Below are 20967 nucleotides of genomic sequence, written 5' to 3' on the forward strand. Positions count from 1 at the left end.
AATTGATAAGATTCATTATTTTTTTAATCAAACATATCCTCCCTCCCTAACTTTGGCAAGCAAATGCATGGAGTCATGTGGTTCAGTTATCGTCTTTATTTGTTTTTGCCATCATTGGATACTTTTGCGAATGGCCAGGAGTCCATCTGAAAAAAGCTGGACACAGTGCTACAGTGTGACCTCAATGTCACCTTCTCCAGTCTGCTTTTCCTGGGTTTCTTTCCCATCGAGCAGACTTCCTCCCATGTGAAACGGCTAAGCTGAATAAACTGACTCCTTGACCCTCTTCCTCGCCATGAGGCCATGTCTGCAAATATCACATCTGACTAACTCCAACCAACTGGGAAACTTTTCAAGGGCCCGAGAGTTATGCAGGCAAGGAATGGCTGACTTGAAAGAACTGACACTTGACTTTAAGCCAACAGGTATAATGCATTTATAACGTGGTTATAATGCACGGTAGGACTTGTCATATGACACTCTTATTCATGTGTTGCACGTTTCATCACAATATTGATTTGAACGTTAGTTTTAGGATTGATGCCCAGCTGAGTATTCTACTCAATGCAGTCTCATTGAATGCTGATGAAGATTTCATCTAAAGTACAACACTGTGGCTTGGAAACCCCATGACATTTCAAAAGGAGGCAAAGACTTCGTAGGACAAGCTTTTGTCGTCATTGTGACGTTGGCAGATTTACTTTAGATACCGTATAACTTTGGCTTACTGAGACAGAGGAGAGCACCGACATTTTAGCCAGCTAATGTTAGCATTGCTATCTATTTCTAACGAACAAGTCAACTTGACGACATCATAATGATGGCAAAGTTGTTTTCTACTAATTATTTGTCTACTTTGGCAATGTCATCGTATTTCCAAGCCACTATAGTGTAACATTGACGAAACAGTCATTAGCCCCCATTCAGAAAGACATCACTAACCATTAGTCAGACATTAATATGCTGCGGCATCTGTAAAACGTTGATAAGAATGGCAACGATGCAAGTGACGGATGTGCAACCGATGAATAATGTCTTAGTATCATACGTCATAATGATCCTGAGATGTTGCCAAAAACAACACATAAAAAATACATAAGGTAAGATATTAGTTAATAATCAAATATTATAAGGGTAGCTTTAAGTTACCCTAATTTCTCTTTAACCACTCTTGCCACTCTCTTCCTCGAACCATTAAGAAGAAAGATTAAAAGTAACAATAGCAGGCTCATGTCAAGACACTGTGGCAACCTCTGATTGCGTGACATGTAGTCATCTGTGTTTGTGTGTGAGCCGCTGTTCAAGCTGCCACCAAGTCGGAGCACCTGGGGACGCTGAGCGATACCAGCGTGCCACATAAGCCACCAGAGTGCCCTGACCCCCCTCCTTCATCCCTCCCTCCCTCCCCATCCCATCAGCAGATCAGCAGGTCTTAAGGTCTTCCAACCTTCGTGACAAGCCACAATTGATGCTCAAGTGGATTGTTATGCATGTGTGTGTGTGTGTGCATGCGTCTGTTACGTTGTGTTTGTGTCTGTGATTGACTTTGTGTATGTGTGTGTAAACTGTAATCGCACCGCATAAGGGGGATTGTTTTTTCTTCACGCCGGCCCAGCTCAAGACAAGGACACCAGCGTAAGAGATGTTCCAACTCTAATTAACCAGCTTACTAAAGAGTCTTAATTGAAACGTGGGTTACCTTGCTGCTCTGTAGATGTCTTGGCATGGTAGTGGGGAAATGTCTAAGCTGAATGGCAGCCATGATGACGAAACACAATATTGTGTTAGCTTGAGTATGTATTTTGTTAGAGTCTAGATACACACACACACACACACACGTGCGCATGTGCACACTCGCATTGTGTGTGTGTGTGCTCCATTATTAAATACATACTCAAACGTACAAATCACAATGCAAACTTCACCACATCCAACCTATCTGACCTCCAAGTACATTCTTATTTTGGGTCAAAACTTTTCCTTTCTATTTTAATAACTACAGTATCTCTCCCAGCCATCGCTTGGGATTTGCTTATACACCGTTCACATGGGCACATTGTCCTGGATGCAAATAGCCCACACTGCTATTACTGCTCAGTGCTCATTTGCCTCTTCTGCCTCAGGCTGCAGAGAAATAGGACACATTGTTCACTGGTGCACCTACAGTAGCCTACGTGTCCCCCTCGTGTCTCTCTCTCTCTTTCTCTCTCTCTCCACACAGCTGACTGGGCGAGCGAGACAGGGCATGTCACAGTGTTGCAGCCAAGAGAGAAGGACGAGACAAGATGGGCCACGGCTACATCAAGTCAGCTGTCTGGTCGATGCAGATCCACACTGACGTGATACAGTCATACAAACCATTGAGTAAGAGATGACTGTGTTGCTACTGTTAATGCTGAGTCATTGTCAGTGGTTCACTGCTCTCCTGTTGGCCGGTCATCATTCCACAACTAGTTTGTTTACATTCAGGGGCATCATGCACCCCAAAAATCTGAGATGGCATAAAGTACATGAGGATGGCTAGGGTATGGTCCGGAGAAGGGCTATCCGTAAATTTGATAATTTAGCATTTTTCAAACACCTGAAACAGCTTTCCCCTGCAATCTATAGCCATAATCATTATGCTTAATTTGATGTCCAAATGTGTCTATTTTTCTGCATATCGAAGCATACCTCTTGAGCTGTTAGTATCCTTCTTTTTTAAAGAAACTAAATATTCGTCTCTGCATCTCTGCTAAAATCTGGGTAAAACATTTTAAGGAATGTGAGTATTATTCAACATTTAGTTATTGCTTGCTTAACAAACATGCAAGCAGTTATGCCAGCTAAGACAGTTAGACAAGATAGCTACTGTTAAATTGATTGATAGCCTGGGGATTGGGAACCTAGTTGGGATAGCTCAGTGGTGTAAAGTACTTAAGTAAAAATACTTTAAAGTAATACTTAAGTCGTTTTTGGCGGTATCTGTACTTTACTATTTATATTTTTGACAACTTTTACTTCTACTTCACTACATTCCTGAATAAAATAATGTACTTTTTACTCTTTTACTCCATTCATATTCCCTGACATTCAAAAGAACACATTACATTTTGAATGCTTAAAATGGTCCAATTCACACACTTATCAAGAGAACATCCCTGGTCATCTCTACTGCCTCTGATCTACTTCATTTGTAAATTATGTCTGAGTGTTGGAGTGTGCCCCTGGCTTTCCATACATTTTAAAAACAAGAAATTGGTGCCGTCTCATTTGCTTTATATAAGGAATTTGAAATGATTTATACTTTTACTTTTGATACTTAAGTATATTTTAGCAATAACATTTACTTTTGATACTTAAGTATATTTAAAAACAAATACTTTTAAACTTTTACCCAAGTAATATTTTACTGGATGACTTCCACTTTTACTTGAGTCATTTTCTATTAAAGTATCTTTACTTTTACTCAAGTATGACAATTGGGTACTTTTTCCACCACTGGGATAGCTAAAGCCAACTTCATAAAATTGCTAAGTGGCTAGTAGTATTACAGAGTAGAGGTGGCAGCACAGGTCCCGGAGTCCCCAAAATTCTGGGGTCTGTAGTTTTTCCTGATCTGGTAACCCACCTAACCAGCTAAAATTCTGGACCTTATATGGTATGATTAATCTGTTGTAAAATTATTTAATATGGGCTATGATGGGACCAGAGTTTTTCTAATCAGGTGACATGTTTTAGTTTTTTATCCTGGGAAAAATGTCTGGCCTTGTTCATATTAATTATATTTTCAAGGGAAGGGAAAGGGTATATTTAGTCAGTTGCACAGTGGGGTTTCCTATACACAGAGAAAGTAACATGATTGGACAATAAAACTCACAGGGCTGAGCTTACTTTATGCAGGTATGCATCATGTAGTTCTGTCATATGCAACTGTAGGCCTAATTAAAATGTACTCACAGTCTCTGTCAGCTTTTGTGTTTATTGATTAATTCCAGTTAATCATTTTGGATTGAAAAAGTCGAGGTAGCTTAGACCGCTGCACCACTCAGGAGCCCACTATACAATGAATAGCTGCCATTTTCCATGTCTAGCCTATTAGAAACAAATAGGTGTAGGCAAAAATGAAACTATTCATCACATTTAGTCGACTGTCTATTTAACAAAGGGCATGCTTTCTTTCAGAAACCATTTCCTTTGGTATTTGGCTTTAGCTTGCTGTGACTCGCTCGTCCTACCCCGCATGTCTGTGATCTTTGGCAGCGAGCCAGGATGGGTAGTTTGTTTTTCCACGGATGGGCGAGTTAAGAAGCGAGTACGTGACTAAAAACCACTTCCTGTTTGGAACGTCATCATAAAGTAGGCTACATGCTTGAAAACAAAAAACTGCTTTGTATCCGCAGGTCTCATATGCGGTATTGCCTCACACTCTACAATTTTGTGGCTAACCCTAACAAAGAGAGAAAGTACATTACGGAAAACTCCTCGGTCGGTTGGCAATAAAGACATCGTTTTTTGCCAAATCTTACAGTGAGCTATATAGGCTACAAACACAGTTCATGCAATAGCAACACGTTTTTGAGTAGGCCTAAGGCTATTTTGTTGACCTTCCTCGCAGTCTAACAAGACCAGACCGGAGTGACATTTAGGCTATGTGGAATTATTATCAAAGTAAATGAACTATCCACACGAATAGCCTCTAGACTTAAGAATTGAAGGAGCTGTAATTGAAAAAAGTGCAAACGATGTCTCGGTTTGTGACTTTGATCTGGGGGTTTCCGTGTTCGCCAGTCAGACAGGCTGTGAGTTGTCGAGTTTACTGAATCACGAGGCGTTGATTGGTGTGAGTTAGTCATGCTGAACTTCATCAAATATTTGGACGATGAGGAAATGAAGAACATCGCTATCACACGGTGGTTAGGCGCTATATTCTCAAATGTCGAATCGCCACGTCATAGTATGACTGCAACAAGGTATCAATTACCTCGTTATGTGATACATTGTTGCTTAGAATAAGGGGCGTGTGTAGCAAGCGATTGACAAAGTAGCCCAAACACAGTTAATCACGGATATTTCTAAAATGATAAACATTTCGACGTTAGTTTTCATCATGCAACTATTATAATCTATTTGTATGTCTAAACAAGTCGAGAGTGCAAAGCTGAACTCGTAAACTATGGATTGGAAAGAGGCTATCCCATTTTAAAAGGACGAAGGAAGGGGGGTAAAATCTGCCATAGTAACACAGCGTCGAATTGTATGGTTGGGTGAAAGCTATCTGTCTCGTGACGTTGTGCTGGCAGTGTGACTGGAATGAGGATTTACTAAATAGGGCTCTAGTGCCAGCCCCGGAGAGCATGCATAGGCTAACTAAAGGCGCAAGATAGGTGACGCCACTTGTTGAGTTGCATGCAAAGGCATTATATATTCGTGAGACAATTTAGGAGCCGCAATAATTGTTGCTTTGAAATCTTTGGATGTTGATTCTCAGTAATCAGAAGCCTATCATCAACATCTGATACAATTTACGTTGACGTTAAATAACTACTTTTAGCAGCAGGGCTCAACTGCATCTAACCAGTTTCTCTTTAGGGCTTGCTGGCAGTTTAACTCCTTGCACAAGTGGTAGGGCCTACGGATAGAGAAAAAAAAAAGGGTGAGCATGCGCTGGAGGGGCTGTCGAAGAATCAAGTAAATAGAATTGGAGCTGCTGGAGGCACTAGTGTTGTGTCGTCGGTGACGTCACCGCCCTACATTGAGTTCGAGCTGTGAGTTGTAGTGCGAGATAGATAGAGGCGCGCCGTAGTAAAGTACACAACTGCAATGAACTTCTCAGTGTAACTTGGCTGTTTTAAGGCTGCTTGGCTAGAGGGAAAATACAAAATTATTCGCGATTCCTTTTTTTCTACAGAATAAAACGAATCCCAGGGAGATTTGGAGAATTTGGTATCCACTTTTCACGAAAACTATGTCGTCCGCGGCTGTAGCTGCTTCGAGGAGGCAGTCATGTTATTTGTGTGACTTGCCCCGCATGCCATGGGCGATGATCTGGGATTTTACCGAACCCGTTTGCAGGGGATGTGTCAACTACGAGGGAGCCGACCGGATTGAGTTTGTAATTGAGACTGCCCGACAGCTGAAGAGGGCTCATGGATTCCAGGACGGGAGATCTCCGGGGCCAGGCAAACCTCAGCACTCAGGGAAGGAAATTCAGTCCCACAACCATTCGGCTGGAGACCCCGGCTCGCGTCCGCCTCAGCCTCTGGATCGCTATCCCCTCTCTGACCGACCGCCAAGGTTGGGACCGGAGTACCAACCGGGGAGGCAAGTTAACGGCATCCCTGTGCCAAATGGATTTCCAAAACCTGACGACCCACCGGAGCTGAACCGCCAGAGCCCCAACCCTCGCAGGACTAGCACGGTTCCTCCCAATCTGGTGCCTTTAGTAAACGGAAACATGGGTCCAGTACACACACTCAATGGTCGGCCCGCTCAAATGGGTATGCCGGGCGCGTTGAATGTTCCTGGTCAAGGCGACCACGGCAAGCGCGGGGAGGATATGAAAGACAAGCATAGACCGGATAGCATGTCGGACATGTCTGAGAGCCACAAGCGGGCAGAGGAGTGGATGGGCAAGGGCAAAACAGTGAGGGATTTGATGGCTCTCCACACATTCGACAGCAGGTTCAAGAAAGACCATGCGGCGATGCAGCGCGTCATGGGATATGAGACAAGTGCAACTTCTTCAAAACCAGGTAGGATTGTATTTTTTTTTCACACAGGAATGCGTTCATTTGGAAGACTAAAACAGGAACTGGCAGTGTTCTTAGTCAGCTACTTTGCCACTGTGTTGACGTGGGTTTTCTGTTGAATGGTTGTTTATGCATGTTTACATTTCCTCTAGTAAGATCCCCAGCAGGCTACCGACTAGACAACTTGTTTTTCCTCTGCACGTTTTGTTTTACATATGAAATAACATAAAACTTTGAGAGAAATGTTTCATTTAATTTACAGTGCATGCACATTTGCTGCTGCTGTGGTGGTTGGAATGTTTGTTAACCCTTAACTCCTCTCTCTACCCCCCACCCCTCCTTCTTCTCCAACAGACCGAGGGAAGCACCCGCGGAGCATGAAGAGGAAAGCCTCCCCCGAGCCCGACGGCGAGGGCTCCGCCCCCAAGATGAATGGCGGCGAGGGCCAGCCTTGGTTGCCGTCGCCCTCAGAGGTCCTCAAGATGCCGCCGGCATCCCTGCCAGGCTTCTCTGCCGCTCCACCCTCCACCATCTCCCCCCACAGTCGCACCACCCCACCGGAGGCGGCCACGGCACAGAACGGCCAGTCGCCCATGGCAGCACTCATCCTCGCCGCTGACAATGCCGGCAACACTGGCTCGCCCAAGGACGCCAACCAGGTGCACTCCACCACGGCAGCGGGCCGGCGCAACAGCGGGAGCCCACTGTCCCCGTCCTCTGCAGGCCAGCGGCGGCTGACCCAGAGGGAGGTGGTGGCCACGGCCCACTCGCAGGGCATGGACCCTCACGGGGCACCGCCGCAGAGCATTCCAGACTCGTCGGTGCCGGGCAGCGTGCCACTGTGCTGCACCCTGTGCCACGAGAGACTGGAGGACACACACTTTGTCCAGTGCCCGTCAGTGCCCTCGCACAAGTTCTGCTTCCCCTGCTCCCGGGAGAGTATCAAACAGCAGGGGGCCACGGGAGAGGTGTACTGCCCCAGCGGGGAGAAATGCCCACTGGTGGGCTCCAACGTACCATGGGCCTTCATGCAGGGCGAAATAGCCACCATCTTGGCAGGGGACGTGAAAGTAAAAAAGGAGAGAGACCCTTGATTTTACCAGCGTTTTTTTTTTAAACTACCACAACAACAAACAAAAACCAACATGTACACCATTACAACTGAATATAAATCCTCGTACCATGCATACCATCCAAAAGAAACTGATGGACGTGTACATATTGGACACAAGGGAAGTTGTATGCTTCGTAAACATGGCTGTATAATTTTTTTTTGATTATTTTGTTTTTGTTTTTCAATACATTGTGTTTCTATATATTTTTTGAAGATAAAGGTATGTACTCATCATAACAGACTACTTTCCTCCTCCCCCTTTTTTTCGATGTACTTTTAGTTCTGGTGGCAGTCCCTGTTAAACATAGAATGTGACTAACTAATATGACTCTACGAGCACTTGGCAAACTGAATTGCTTCTAGCTGTACTTGTATGCACTTGTTTAAAAAAAACTTGCCAAATACAATTTCTGACCTTGTAATAATAACTAGTGTCTGGTTTGCTTATTTCCCTGCAATTAGTAATGAGTGAAGCCATAGGGAGAGAGAGTCATGTCCCGATTATGAATCACTCATGGGCAGTGATGCAATACCTTTGACAAGAACAAAATGGGACCCAGGGAGGATTGGGGGGGGGGGGGGGGGGAGAGCAAAGCGAGGGAGTAGGGAGGGAGGAAAAGAAGTGAGGAGATTTTCTATACAGCAGTAAACATACAGTTGAATATATGCCAGCATAAAAAATTCCTCATAGTTTTAATACTTGTGATTTACTTTGCTTACAGCAGTTATGAGGCTATTGTACATTTTAATGACCACTAAGTTAGTTAAATCTACCGCGTGTCTCCTATGCTGGTAAAAACAAAAGTATTCTTAGTATGTCATACTAGAAGTACAGGTACAGTTAACCCAAAAGGACTTAAATGTTAATTTAATCAGTTCACTAAGCTAATTCCACACCACTGTTTATTGGGGATGTTAATTTTCGAGTGATTCTGCACAATTGAAACAGCCGTGCATTATCTCTGGTTAAGTCAGCCTAAATGGAGGGAGTTGTTTCGTTTCATGTTCATAGGTAGTTAGGCTAGCGATGGAGCTAGAATGTACGGAAGTCATGTTGATCAATAAGATCTACACAATATTCAGTTAAATCTCTTTCAGATCTATTCTCTTGTCACTTCGCCCCCAGGGCCATTGCCTTTGACACATTGCATCCACGCCCTAATACAAAACAAAACATAGTAAGGATGTGAAGTCACAAATGATTACGTCATGTGACTACTTGTGAGCTCAGTACATGTGAGCTTTGATTGGAGGTATTGGCTTTTTCCCACAACTCAACGCTGCATGCTTGTCAAGAAGTATGCATGTGATCCAGAGTAATAGTTTGACTACATTCGTTGAGGCTACTGTAGAAGCAAACATGTAGTGTGCACTGTGTGTGAGAGGGATTCTTCCATTCGAAACGGGTTAACCAGCTTTGGAGATAATCTCTTATTCATCTGCAAGCCACAGCCAATGTTGACTGCATACATATTTCATTCGGTGATAACCTAGATATCTCCCTAGTAACCCAACAGCATAAACAACAAACAATGCATTATTTTGTAGATGATGATTTTTGTTCATTTCCCCTCTGGATCAATTGTTTATTGGCAACTATCTGAAAATGAATATATAATCATCCCCTCTATAGGCTACAGTGCACACATGAACAAAACACACATGGGCGTTTTACATGGTTCGCCATCAGAACCCCATTGAGTCAATGGCTGCATTGTAGTCCTCAAGAATATCATCCTCCACAAAAGAGGGCATAAAAGAGGTGCTTGGTCATGTGCACGCCTCAGTGGAATTCCTGAGTCACCGTCCCGTCCCCCCCTGTCCCCCTCTCGTCTCTGCTGCTGCCTGCTCGGGACCTCCGGTGCAATAACACGCCTTCCACTGTTCAAGGTTGATCACACGGTGACGAGATGAATGGAAGGCTTGTGTTTTTCTGCGGCCTCGCCTCGCATTCACCCACCATTCAGGGGAGCGGCCAAATCCAGATTTAACCCTTTACTGACCCAGTTTGACGACAACACGGTCCAAGGTTGGTATAGAGAGCAATGGTAATGCCGTCCTTTTATAGGCACTAGCTCCGCCATGGTTTGTTGGACACATTCAATAGGAAAATGAATGGAGTTTTTGTAGGGTTTTTGGATAAACTCCAAAAATAAGGTCTGTTGTAAACACAGGTTTAGGAGATTTTTATACTTTTTGTTCTATGAGATAATCTTCATCAGTTAATGTCCCTTTTTGTGAATTTTGAAGCATTTATGTTATACATTCTTTTCATAAAGGTCAAGTTAAATCACTGATATTATCTCATAGAACAAAACGTATAAGATATTTGAAGCCTGCGATAACCTCAGACCTTTATTTTCTGCGTTTATCCCAAAACCATATTCTTTCCCCATAGGGATGGCTGAATTAACCACAGGTAAACTCATTTCTAGGTTTTATAGACTACAAGCTAGCAAGCTCTATTTTGGAAGGAAATAGGCCTAGATATAGCCCTACATGGCACACGTTGTATAAGAGACTTAGCAAATTCAACATAAATCAAACATTAGCCCACTGTTGTTTTTGTAGAATTACATTTTATTGGTCAGTAAATGGAAACCACTCACTGATAATGAGTAGGCTAGGCCTACATTGCAAAAAAATATTTGCACTTATTTTGTATGTTCTCTCTTTCCCCCCAATGTTGTGGCGAGCACTTTAGGCTCATGTAATAAAATGACTGATGCAGTGATTCACCCAATGTGCACTGTAGCTATTTCACAGTAGACCTACACAGACTTGGCCGCAGCCGATTTGTCAGGTTCCATTTTGTGCGGATCGATGTTGATTCGTTTGATGTCTAGGGAGGGAGGGAGGGGAGCAGACGGTTCGTACCTGACCCGGGCTTTCTGTTACGTTGGTGCCAGCTCATCTGCAACGCTGGCTGGCGCTCAGCTCTCTGCTTCGAATTCCAGCCGTGCCAGCTCATTCCTTTTCATCTGTCACCGAAACTCAACACCCTGAGGGCGAAAAAGGAGCCAGTCGTCCGTAATAGGTTTGCTCAAATTACGGGGCACACTCAGAAAGAATTTAAGGCTTTTCCCCCCTCTCTCGCTCCCTTTGTTTGCTCAGCTGCCCCCCCCCCAATCAGCCTTCTCTACTCTTCCTGACTCCAAAATACATGATGGTTCCTGTGAAGGAAACAGTAGATGAAGTTGGAAGGCCGTATGACAATAAACACACAAGGAGTGTGCGCACAAGGTCGGCCATGTGGAATTTGCAACAGTGAACTTTCCAATACAGGTTTGTTGAACGAATGTTACCTACCTCCGTCTTAAAATAGCCTCAGAAGCCTAAACGTTTTGATTTATACCACACAGCTTTCAACATAGATCCTGAGGGAGTTATCAAATAACAACATCAATAAAAAGCACATGGCCTACATTCAATTGAATGAAACCTAGGGAATGGTGGTTGTTTTGGAGAAATATAACGACATGTATTTTACATCCGCGATTTGGTTTTGAATGACACAAATGTAATATCAAACTAAAAGCCATAGCTATTCCACAAAACAATTTCTAAATAACTTTGAGGGTGTTCGCCAGTCCATGTAGCCTACAGTATTAGGCCTAGTTAATCTGGAGCAATCCAAATAGAGCAGCATACTGTATCCTCCCTTTGAACACTTTTATAGTAACTCATTTTTAACCATTGCCATGTCAATGTTTGTCTCTGGAGGTTATATGAGCCTCTACTGCTTATAACTCTCCCACAAATTCCCTTAAAACATTCCCCCCTGTATTTTTAGACCTGAAATGTCAGGGCTTGTCTGAAAGGACGGACGCGTCGGATGGCCAACGTTCTTTCAGTTCAACCTTAGCGGCCTTACTGTGCTGCTTCTACCATCTCCTCGTGGCTACGCAACGAATCGCTAGCAACAAGTGCCACTAACATTTCCATGTTTGTTTGTAAGGCCCCGAGGTTGTTTAAGGTTGTGTTTGCCGTGTGCATTTTAAAAGTGATAGCTGTGTCCCAACGACCTGCCTAGGCTAACTAGGATAGCATAGTCTCATCTGGAGGTTGTCCAAATCCAAACTCTGTTCAAAAGGTCACCCAACAGCCCCGCATGACAAATGGCCGCCGGTCGTGGCTACACATGCACAATGGTCTGGGCCCTGGCCTGCCGCAACAGCGATTTAAAAGATCTCGCCTTGGGGATTTTGGAAATCATGTGGGGGCCACTGTGCTTTGCCGGGTGTGTTATACGGCTGGCTTGAAGCAAGCTAGTGATGTGGGTGGGGTGGTGGGGGGGGGGATACCCATGCTAACATTCCAGGGTCCTTTGCTGTCCCAGGAAAAAAAAAAAGGGGGATTGTGATAGGTGTGTGGGGGAACGCTGGGGAGTGAGGGAGGTGAGAGGGAAAGAAGGAAGGGTCAAATCCAGCAGCTGCTCTCACTATAATTAGACAGAAAACAGGCAAGCTTCTGCTGCCATTAATCACCCAGCAGCCAACACCAAGGAAGGAACGCGTGTTCTGTTGACTCTCCCAAAGCCTTTATCTGGAAAATAGGTTTTATGGACGGCCCAAATATAGTGATCGACACACAGAGAGTGAACCTTGTGTGTATCGTGAAAGTGGGCCCCGCTGCCTAGTTACCGCTCTCTGGCGAAAAGTAAACACCAGGCAATGTGGATGTGCCACGTCAATCTGCATGCGGAGGAAATAGCTACCTGCTAAGTGGGGCCCATATTGGGCGTTTATGACCTAACTGCTGCAGGAAAATGTTGAATTGCTTACTGGGCGAGTGTTCACAATGGTTAGGAGGAAAGGTAAATTGAAGCAAGTACACAAAATTGGCCTTCTACAGTTCTAGACCTTGTTTTATTGAAGGCAAAGTTGTTGTTTTTTGTCCAAGTACCAGATTGATTCTGCTATAGCTCATATGTCATTGACTTGTTGTCAAGACAATGATATCGGAGAAGCAGACTGGTCTGGAACAGCCTTTTATTGTCCATTGGAAATGTTTTATTGAAGTGACTATCAACAGTTGGATGCCTCGTATCTGATGTTACCAATTTAAGTGAGATTTGGCCTCGCAAAATAAATTAAACAAAAACCTAAATAAGCATTTGAAACCACTTTTTACAGTTTCGATTGAAATATATTTTATGCAGGACAATTTAATCAGATTGCGAGACGATTTTCCCATCAGACAATTTTCTGTATTATGTTTTAAATATAACTTTTCTCTATCCCATATTTCAGAGCCAAGTTTTTTTCCTCAACTTCTATCAATTCCTAATTTGTGGATGCTTGAATGTTGGCCTTGAAGTTCTGCTTTTCAAATAACCACTTTGATGAGGCGTCTTCTAAAAGGGACGACGAGGGCCGTCTTGTCTTGTACTGCTTCAAGAAAGAGGGTGCTCGGATTTGGAGTGGGAAGTCTCGTCCAAGAGCATTGTTTTCATCTTCTGCTCTCTGGCAACGTTGAAATGGAGATCCCAGCCCCCCAGCCCCCCAGCCCCAAGGGGTGTAATCTCTGAGATTCTCACTCTTTAATGTAGATATTTCACATCCTTCCTGTTCCTCTGTGTTGTGTTCGGCTTTGAAAAAGCGTTAAATACAGAGCGGCTTTGACGCCACATGGGTTTTGCTCCTGATAGGGGGGCATGTGTTATCTCCCTCAGATCTGTGAAATGGACTGCTTTGTAATTAAATATCCCTACACAGCAAGGCACACGGATGGTTCGTCCCCTTTAAGAAAGGAGAGCCCACTTCCACCCCCGAACCTCCTTTGGTAAATGTGTTACAGCCTTGTTGGCGTTTGACGAGCGTTGCACAACCTTTTGTTGTGAAACCAAAGTAGGCCCTTGAAATCCACCCCGCCTCTTTTCAGTTTGAGCCAATGATCCAGTGATTTTGGTTGTGTGTGAGTTTGTGAGTATTACATTTCTTTTGGGGGGGGGGGGGGGGGGGCCTATTTCGGTTTTTCTGTTGTCTAAATCTTCCACATTATTGTAGGGGCAGAGAAAGCTCTCTGGCCATTGGACTTATTTCTCTTCTGGATCATTTTTATTGCAAACTATTAACCTTTGTCCATGCAAGTCGGCAAAGTAAAAGAATACAAATCTTATCTATGAAATGCCGACATTCAACGTCGGGCAATGTACACTGGGGATGATGAGTGTGAGTGGAATGGATCGTTGCAGAGACAAAGTCTGTTCTCATTTGTTTATGTCAGTACATTGTAGAACACACACACACACACACACACACACACACACACACACACACACACACACACACACACACACACACACACACACACACACACACACACACACACACACACACACACACACACACACACACACACACACACACACACACACACATTCAGTTAATCTCCTCAGTACTTAGAGAGTAGAGACAGTTCCATTCTGTGTGTGGTTCAGTATTCAGTGAAGCGCATTTTGTCAATCGTCCAACTGTTTATGCCACGTGATTCATCCGTTCTTACATGATGTACTCAGACAAAGGAATGTGACTGCAAATGAGTAGGTGGCATATGGTCGGAGCAGCATTATGCACCGGCTACAATCCAGCATTGTTGTGTAAGACCTATAGTAACAAGTGGTTTAGCCAGAAAGAGGGGCGGACAACACAACAAATCCAAATGACCTATGACCTATGTATCCCATCCATGGCGGGATGGCGTGGAAGAGATTCCCTCATCCCTGTCCATCTGATCCAGAGTCAGCTGATAAGAGCGCTGGGATAATGGTCACCACTGCCAGACTAGCTGGGCGAAATCAGGTCACCACTGTTTGGAAAACAAGAACACAGTTTCTCTTGTTTTTTTCTCTCCACTTTAAAACATAATGGAAAACAGGGATTTATAGATTGGGCTATTTTCATTGGAGTCATGCAGTTCCTGTCAGTGGTGTGGTTATTCTTACTCTGATTCCAGCAGTGTGTCACCTATTAGGTTCCAGGGGACAAAGACGGACATCACAGAAGTGCTTTGAGGACCTTGAATTGTAACAACCAGAATGAGAAGTCCTCTGTTTTCAATCTTGTAATAGTATAAGCAATGTGACATTGTAGGGTTCAGTAAACACATTTTTAGTGATTGGTTGAGAAACAGAGTCGGGCAAAGTGCACGGCCACCTATCTCTTCATGACCTCGTCTCGAGGGTCATCAAGATAGTTTCGTATCAGCCCCAGACGGTATCACAGCTTTCCTGTTTCTCTTATCAAATGGGATAACGTGATACTCTAAACACATAGCTCTCGCCAACACGAGAAGTGAGAGGAAGCCATTTTGCGCCACCATCAGTGCCAAGAAGCGTCCATCTCTTGACGATTGGATCGTTTAATACGTGGCTTCCAACTTAGTCAATTGCTTTTTAAATCCCCCTGTCATCCAACCCCTCTGTTATTTTCTCCTCTCTTCTTCTCTGGTGCTGGAGGTACCTAATTAAGATGGAAGCGGGAGCTGGGAGGGCTCATTCCTCCACTACCTCTGTTTCTTCTTCTACTGCATGATTAATGTCCTGCAGCGCTGCCACGGCGACGTCTATTTTTAGACAGTGATGTCAAGGGGTGCCAGGATCCTTTGTTGGCCACGATTCACATGATGGATGAAATAATTTCAAAATCCTCTCCCTCTCTCCCCCTCTCTCTCTCTTTCTCAGACTCTATTTTGCTCCCTCTCTCGCTCGCTGATATTGCAGTGAATCGAGGCTGTGAAATTCTCATTTTTTTCTCCCCCACGTGAAAAACGACACTGCCTCCACGCCTCAGAATGTTTTTCTCTCAGATGTTGGAGCGCCATCCAATCACAAAACTGGAGCAAGTTGTGAGAGCAGAGATGAAGGGAGCGAGAGAGAGAGAGAGATAAAAGAGAGCAAGAGACGAGGGAGGAAAAATGAAGGTGACAGCTAAAACAGATTTAAACAAGAGAAAGGGAGAAGAAAGCGGAGAAAAAGCAAACCCCGGCTGACAGGAGGGCCTTTTGTTGTGCAATAGACATTACTCAGGATTTGCAGCCAGATTGGAATCAGCTGATAAAGTGTGTCAACAAGGTAAAAGCTAGAAGCTTCAGTGTCCCCTGTAAGCCAGACAAAAGCAAAGCAAAGGGGCATGGGGCTTTTTCGCCTGGAGCAGTTTCCACGTACATGCTGATCTTGGGTCAGTGTTGTATTTCCCCCTCTAATGGTTAAGGATAGGGTTGGGGAGTGGAAGCTGATCCTCGACCTGCATCTAGGGGAAACTTCAACCAGGAGAGCACATGACAGGAAGTTGAGCAGAAGCAGCTGCTGACTGCAGTGTGATCCTGGCGTCATTCCAGGACATCGATGTGTCATTGATTGTGTCACCACTCTCTCTCTCAACAGCCATGCATCAGGGCGTCTGCAGCTCACTGTGCAGTCTTTGGTGCAGCAGCTAGCTATAGCCCCGGAATGCCTGACTCTACAGTTTACTCACACCTCCAAATTAGCCCTGATTTACCACTCCTTACTTAGACACACAGACAGACATACACACACATATAGACACATAGACACAAAGAGGACACACACACGCATGCAGAGTAGTAGGACATGCACGCACACAAACACAGTCTACAGGAACACACATACTCCAGATATCAAATTTTATTTGTCACATACACATGGTTAGCAGATGTTAATGCGAGTGTAGCGAAATGCTTGTGCTTCTAGTTCCGACCATGCAGTAATATCTAACAAGTAATCTAACCTAGCAATTTCACAACAACTACCTTACACACATGCGTAAAGGAATGAATAAGAATATGTACATAACAATATATGAATGAGTGATGGCCGAATGGCATACACAAGATGCAGTAGATGGTATAGAGTACAGTATATACATATGAGATGAGTAATGTAGGGTATGTAAACATTATATAAAGTGCCATTGTTTAAAGTGGCACACATTCAGAGAAGGATACAGGCAATCACACGCAACCACAAGCACACAAACACACACACAGACACCAGACAGATCAGCTTTGCCTGCCGGGCCGCCATAATAGTTGTCTAAGCTGCAGCTCCCTGCCTCGGGTGTCCATTATAACACATGCCATGTGGCACCAAGACCCTGTATCAAATCCACGTTAATTTTCAACACACACTTTTTACTTGTCACGCAGGACGGCTCGCAAATGAAAGTGAAACGGACATGTGTTTCAAGAGGGAGACTCGTTTGAAAAATAAAATGAAAACAGACATGTTCCTAAATCCAACAGCAGGTTAAGAGGTGCAATCGTTTGGCTTCACTTTGCTCATTTCAAAAGGATCGACAGCAGTAAACACACATCGCAAAATGAAGCAAATGTTGAAATGTTTGCCCTCCAGCTCTCTTTTCTTCTTGCTGTTTTGGCCTCTCCTTGTTTTGTCTGGGTTGTGTCAAAGGAAGTTAAAAAAGGGTCCAAGGACTGTGTCCCAAATGGCACCCTGCTCCCTATATAGTGGACTACTTTTTTATCAGGGCCCATAGGGCTCTGGTCCAAAGTAGTGCACTACATAGGGAATAGGGTGCCATTTGGGAAGCAGACCGGATTCAAACGAATCCAGGCATTAAGGCAACATGCTGTTGCAACAACTGCTGTCTTCAGGAAAAACCTTCTTACCTCCTCCTATATTGTTCTCAAGCCAACTGACTGGGTTTTTCCACCGGTGACCTTTGACCTTGCATTTCCCGCCCGGCGACAGCTATGACCTATTACAGCCAGCCTAGACTCTTCGATCTCCTTTTATGGAAACACACTTATTTTAGACCGTCCAGGCCAAGATATTTGAATATTCGGGTTTTTTCTAAGCTTTTTTATTCACCAATGGCTGAAACTAAGTTAAAGTATTGCCTTGAACAGTTAATAGCATAGACAGATCTGAATATAAATATTTTATTTCCTGCGAAAACAGTGGATTGCTTTGCTGAGAGAGAGAGAGACAGAGAGAGAGAGAGAGAGAGAGAGGGATAACAGAGAGAGAGAGACAGGCATGCACTCATTGTTCACTCACCGCTCCTTGCAGTTACGTAACCCTGACTGTGAATAATGCTGCTGATTTCTAACATCCCAGCAGATCAAAGAGCCTTCCCTTTCTTTCAAGGCGTCTGCTGCTCTGCCTGTTAGAAATCCGACTTAATTTTTCTGTGTTCCTGGCAGCTAGTGTGTATACAATTGCCAGCACTTACTGTAATTGATTTATACCCCCACAAAAATTAAGTTCATATGTTGCAATACAGGCCCACACAAAATGCCCACCAGAAGAACAAAGAAAAAATTCCCCCCGGGTATGGATGTGACACCAGGAAATGAAGGAAGAGAGTAGAGACACATAACCACAGTACATTTGTATTGCTTGCCCTCAAATAGAACACTTACAAGCACACATATGCAGACATATACATAACACACACTCAACCACACGCACCCACTGATGCACTGATGCACTCACGCACACAAACACTCACTCCCTACACCGGATCTCTTTGATCCCTGGCTATTCATTCCAGGGGTGGGGCAGGCAGGCTGGATCTCAACCCCAAATCACAGCACCCTCTCTCCCTTCATTCCCAAGCCAGGGATTTTTTTTAATGATAGCTTTTGCATGGTAGCTAAAAACACAGGGAACATGGGAGCGTTCTCTTTCTCCTCTCTATTATTGTTAATGGAGCATATCTGGTACACTCTTTCAAAAAAGGTGCTATCTAGAATCTGAAAGGGTTCTTCAGCTGTCCCCGCAGGATAACCCTTTGAAGAACTCCGTTCGGTTCCAGGTAGAACCCTTTTGAGTTCTATGTAGAACCCTTTACACAGAGGGTTCTACATGGAGCACGAAATACTTCTACCTGAAACCAAAAACGGTTCTACCTGGAACCGAAAAAAGGTCAACCTATGGGGACAGCCGAAGAACTCTTTTGGAAAACCTTCTTTCTACGAGTGTACACAGTCATGATTCAAGTAGGAAAGAGAAGGTCTCCTCTCTTTGTCTCTCCCCTCTTCCTCCCTCCATCTTGTCTGTACCATTCCACTGGCAGCCAGGCAGGGCTGGGGTTTGTGGGAAGAGAAAAGTATCCAAAGTCACCCGAAGCCACATGGAAAGTTGTCCACTGGGCCAAGCAGGATATGTTTAGATGGGAGAGTGGAGGGAGGAGGGAGGACGAGGGGGAGAGGGGATGTTTGAGTCTGCCGGGCTAGCTGCCAAGTGGGAGGATGAGGGAGGATGAGATTGAGCGCGTTGGTTATTGTTCTGAATGTGGACTGGCAGTATTTCAGCTCAGCCAGCATGCAGGCAGCAGCCAGCAGGAACCAGCAGCACCTGTTTCTGGAAACTTCTGCTCTTTGGCCCACTTATAGACATCAGGCATGGCTTGAATGTCAAGTATTACCGAACTGTCAATGTCTGAGTGCTTTTCAAGAGAGGTGTCCAAAAAGGTGTGTGTGTGTGTGTGTGTGTGTGTGTGTGTGTGTGTGTGTGTGTGTGTGTGTGTGTGTGTGTGTGTGTGTGTGTGTGTGTGTGTGTGTGTGTGTGTGTGTGTGTAATTGACAGGATATATCTATAGAGACACAAGCTTTGATGTCAATGTGGTATAAAGGGAAGCTACATGACAAGAAACACCAAGCATCATCAAAAGTTCAATAGAGCATTTCCGAGGTTAATTTCCCCCAGACATGCGGTTAATTTACCCCAGACATGCGGTTAATTTCCCCCAGACATGCGGTAAAACCTCACCAAGAAAGAAGTAACACAACCAAAACAGTTAAGTCGTTTCCAAACTGAACTCTGATCCTGATGACATGCAGGCTATTTACGGGTTGAAAGACGTGTACACAGAGAAGTGGCGAGTTAATGACAGAGATTGAGAGACTGAGAGAGAGAGAGACAGACGGAGAGAGTGAACGGCTTCCTTCATTGATCTCCATCAATGTTCTCTCGTCCACTTAAGTCACTAGAGCATCAAAATCAATCTCTGATAGGTGTATTGCTGACCTGGACACTCATGGAAATGACAGGGATACGGAAATCTTTTTAATATGGAATTTTTGGAAAAGAAAATTGACGAAATTCATATGTATTAGAGAGTTTGTGGGAACACTACATTAAAGTACCTTTAATAATAAGGTACCTTAATATAAAGTGTTAACAAATTAGAAATATTTGTAGTATTAGTAGTATTTGTGGTTCAAATACAGTAAAGACTTGAACATTTTAGAATACTTAGATAATCAAGTAAGAAAAAGTTTGTGACCCTTTGGAATTACCTGGATTTTTGCATAAATTGATCATCAAATTTGATCTGATCTTCATCTAAGTCACAGCAATAGACAAACATAGTGTGCTTAAACGAATAACACACAAATGACAAATTATTGTATTTTTCTTGTCTATATTGAATACATCATGCATTCACAGTGGAGGTTGGAAAATGTATGTGAACCCCTAGGCTAATGACTTCTCCAAAAGCTAATTGGAGTCAGGGGTCAACTAACCTGGAGTCCAATCAATGAGATGAGATTAGAGATGTTGGTTAGAGCTGCCTTGCCCTATAAAAAAACACTAACAAAATTTGAGTTTGCTATTCACAAGAAGCATTGCCTGATGTGAATCATGCCTCGAACAAAAGAGATCTCAGAAGCACTAAGATTAAGAATTGTTGACTTGCATAAAGCTGGGAAGGGTTACAAAAGTATCTCTAAAAACCATGATGTTCATTAGTCCACGGTAAGACAAATTGCCTATAAATGGAGAAAGTTCAGCACTGTTGCTACTCTCCCTAGGAGTGGCCGTCCTGCCAAGATGACTGCAAGAGCACATTGCAGAATGCTCAATGAGGTTAAGAAGAATCCTAGAGTGTCAGCTAAAGACTTACCGAAATCTCTGGAACATGCTAACATCTCTGTTGACGAGTCTACGATACGTAAAACACTAAACAATGATGGTGTTTATTGGAGGACAGATTGCTGCACATCTGAAGTTCGCAAAAGTGCACTTGGATGTTCCACAGCGCTACTGGCAAAATATTCTGTGGACAGATGAAACTATAGTTGAGTTGTTTGGAAGGAACACACAACACTATGTGTGGAGAAAAAAAGGCACAG

At 43.9% G+C, this 20967-nt stretch overlaps 1 protein-coding gene across 1 annotated transcript; it reads left to right on the plus strand.

The window, feature by feature from the left end:
- The first annotated feature begins 5358 nt into the window (after positions 1-5358).
- On the plus strand, positions 5359-8273 carry LOC120065294 (interferon regulatory factor 2-binding protein 2-B-like). The gene is made up of 2 exons (XM_039016180.1): positions 5359-6734; positions 7086-8273. The coding sequence occupies exons 1-2, from the start codon at positions 5948-5950 to the stop codon at positions 7823-7825; spliced, it is 1527 nt and encodes a 508-aa protein (XP_038872108.1). The 5' UTR covers positions 5359-5947; the 3' UTR covers positions 7826-8273.
- The last annotated feature ends 12694 nt before the right edge of the window (positions 8274-20967 follow it).

The sequence above is a fragment of the Salvelinus namaycush genome, chromosome 2 (assembly GCF_016432855.1).
Source record: "Salvelinus namaycush isolate Seneca chromosome 2, SaNama_1.0, whole genome shotgun sequence".
In the NCBI taxonomy this organism is placed as follows: Eukaryota; Metazoa; Chordata; class Actinopteri; order Salmoniformes; family Salmonidae; genus Salvelinus; species Salvelinus namaycush.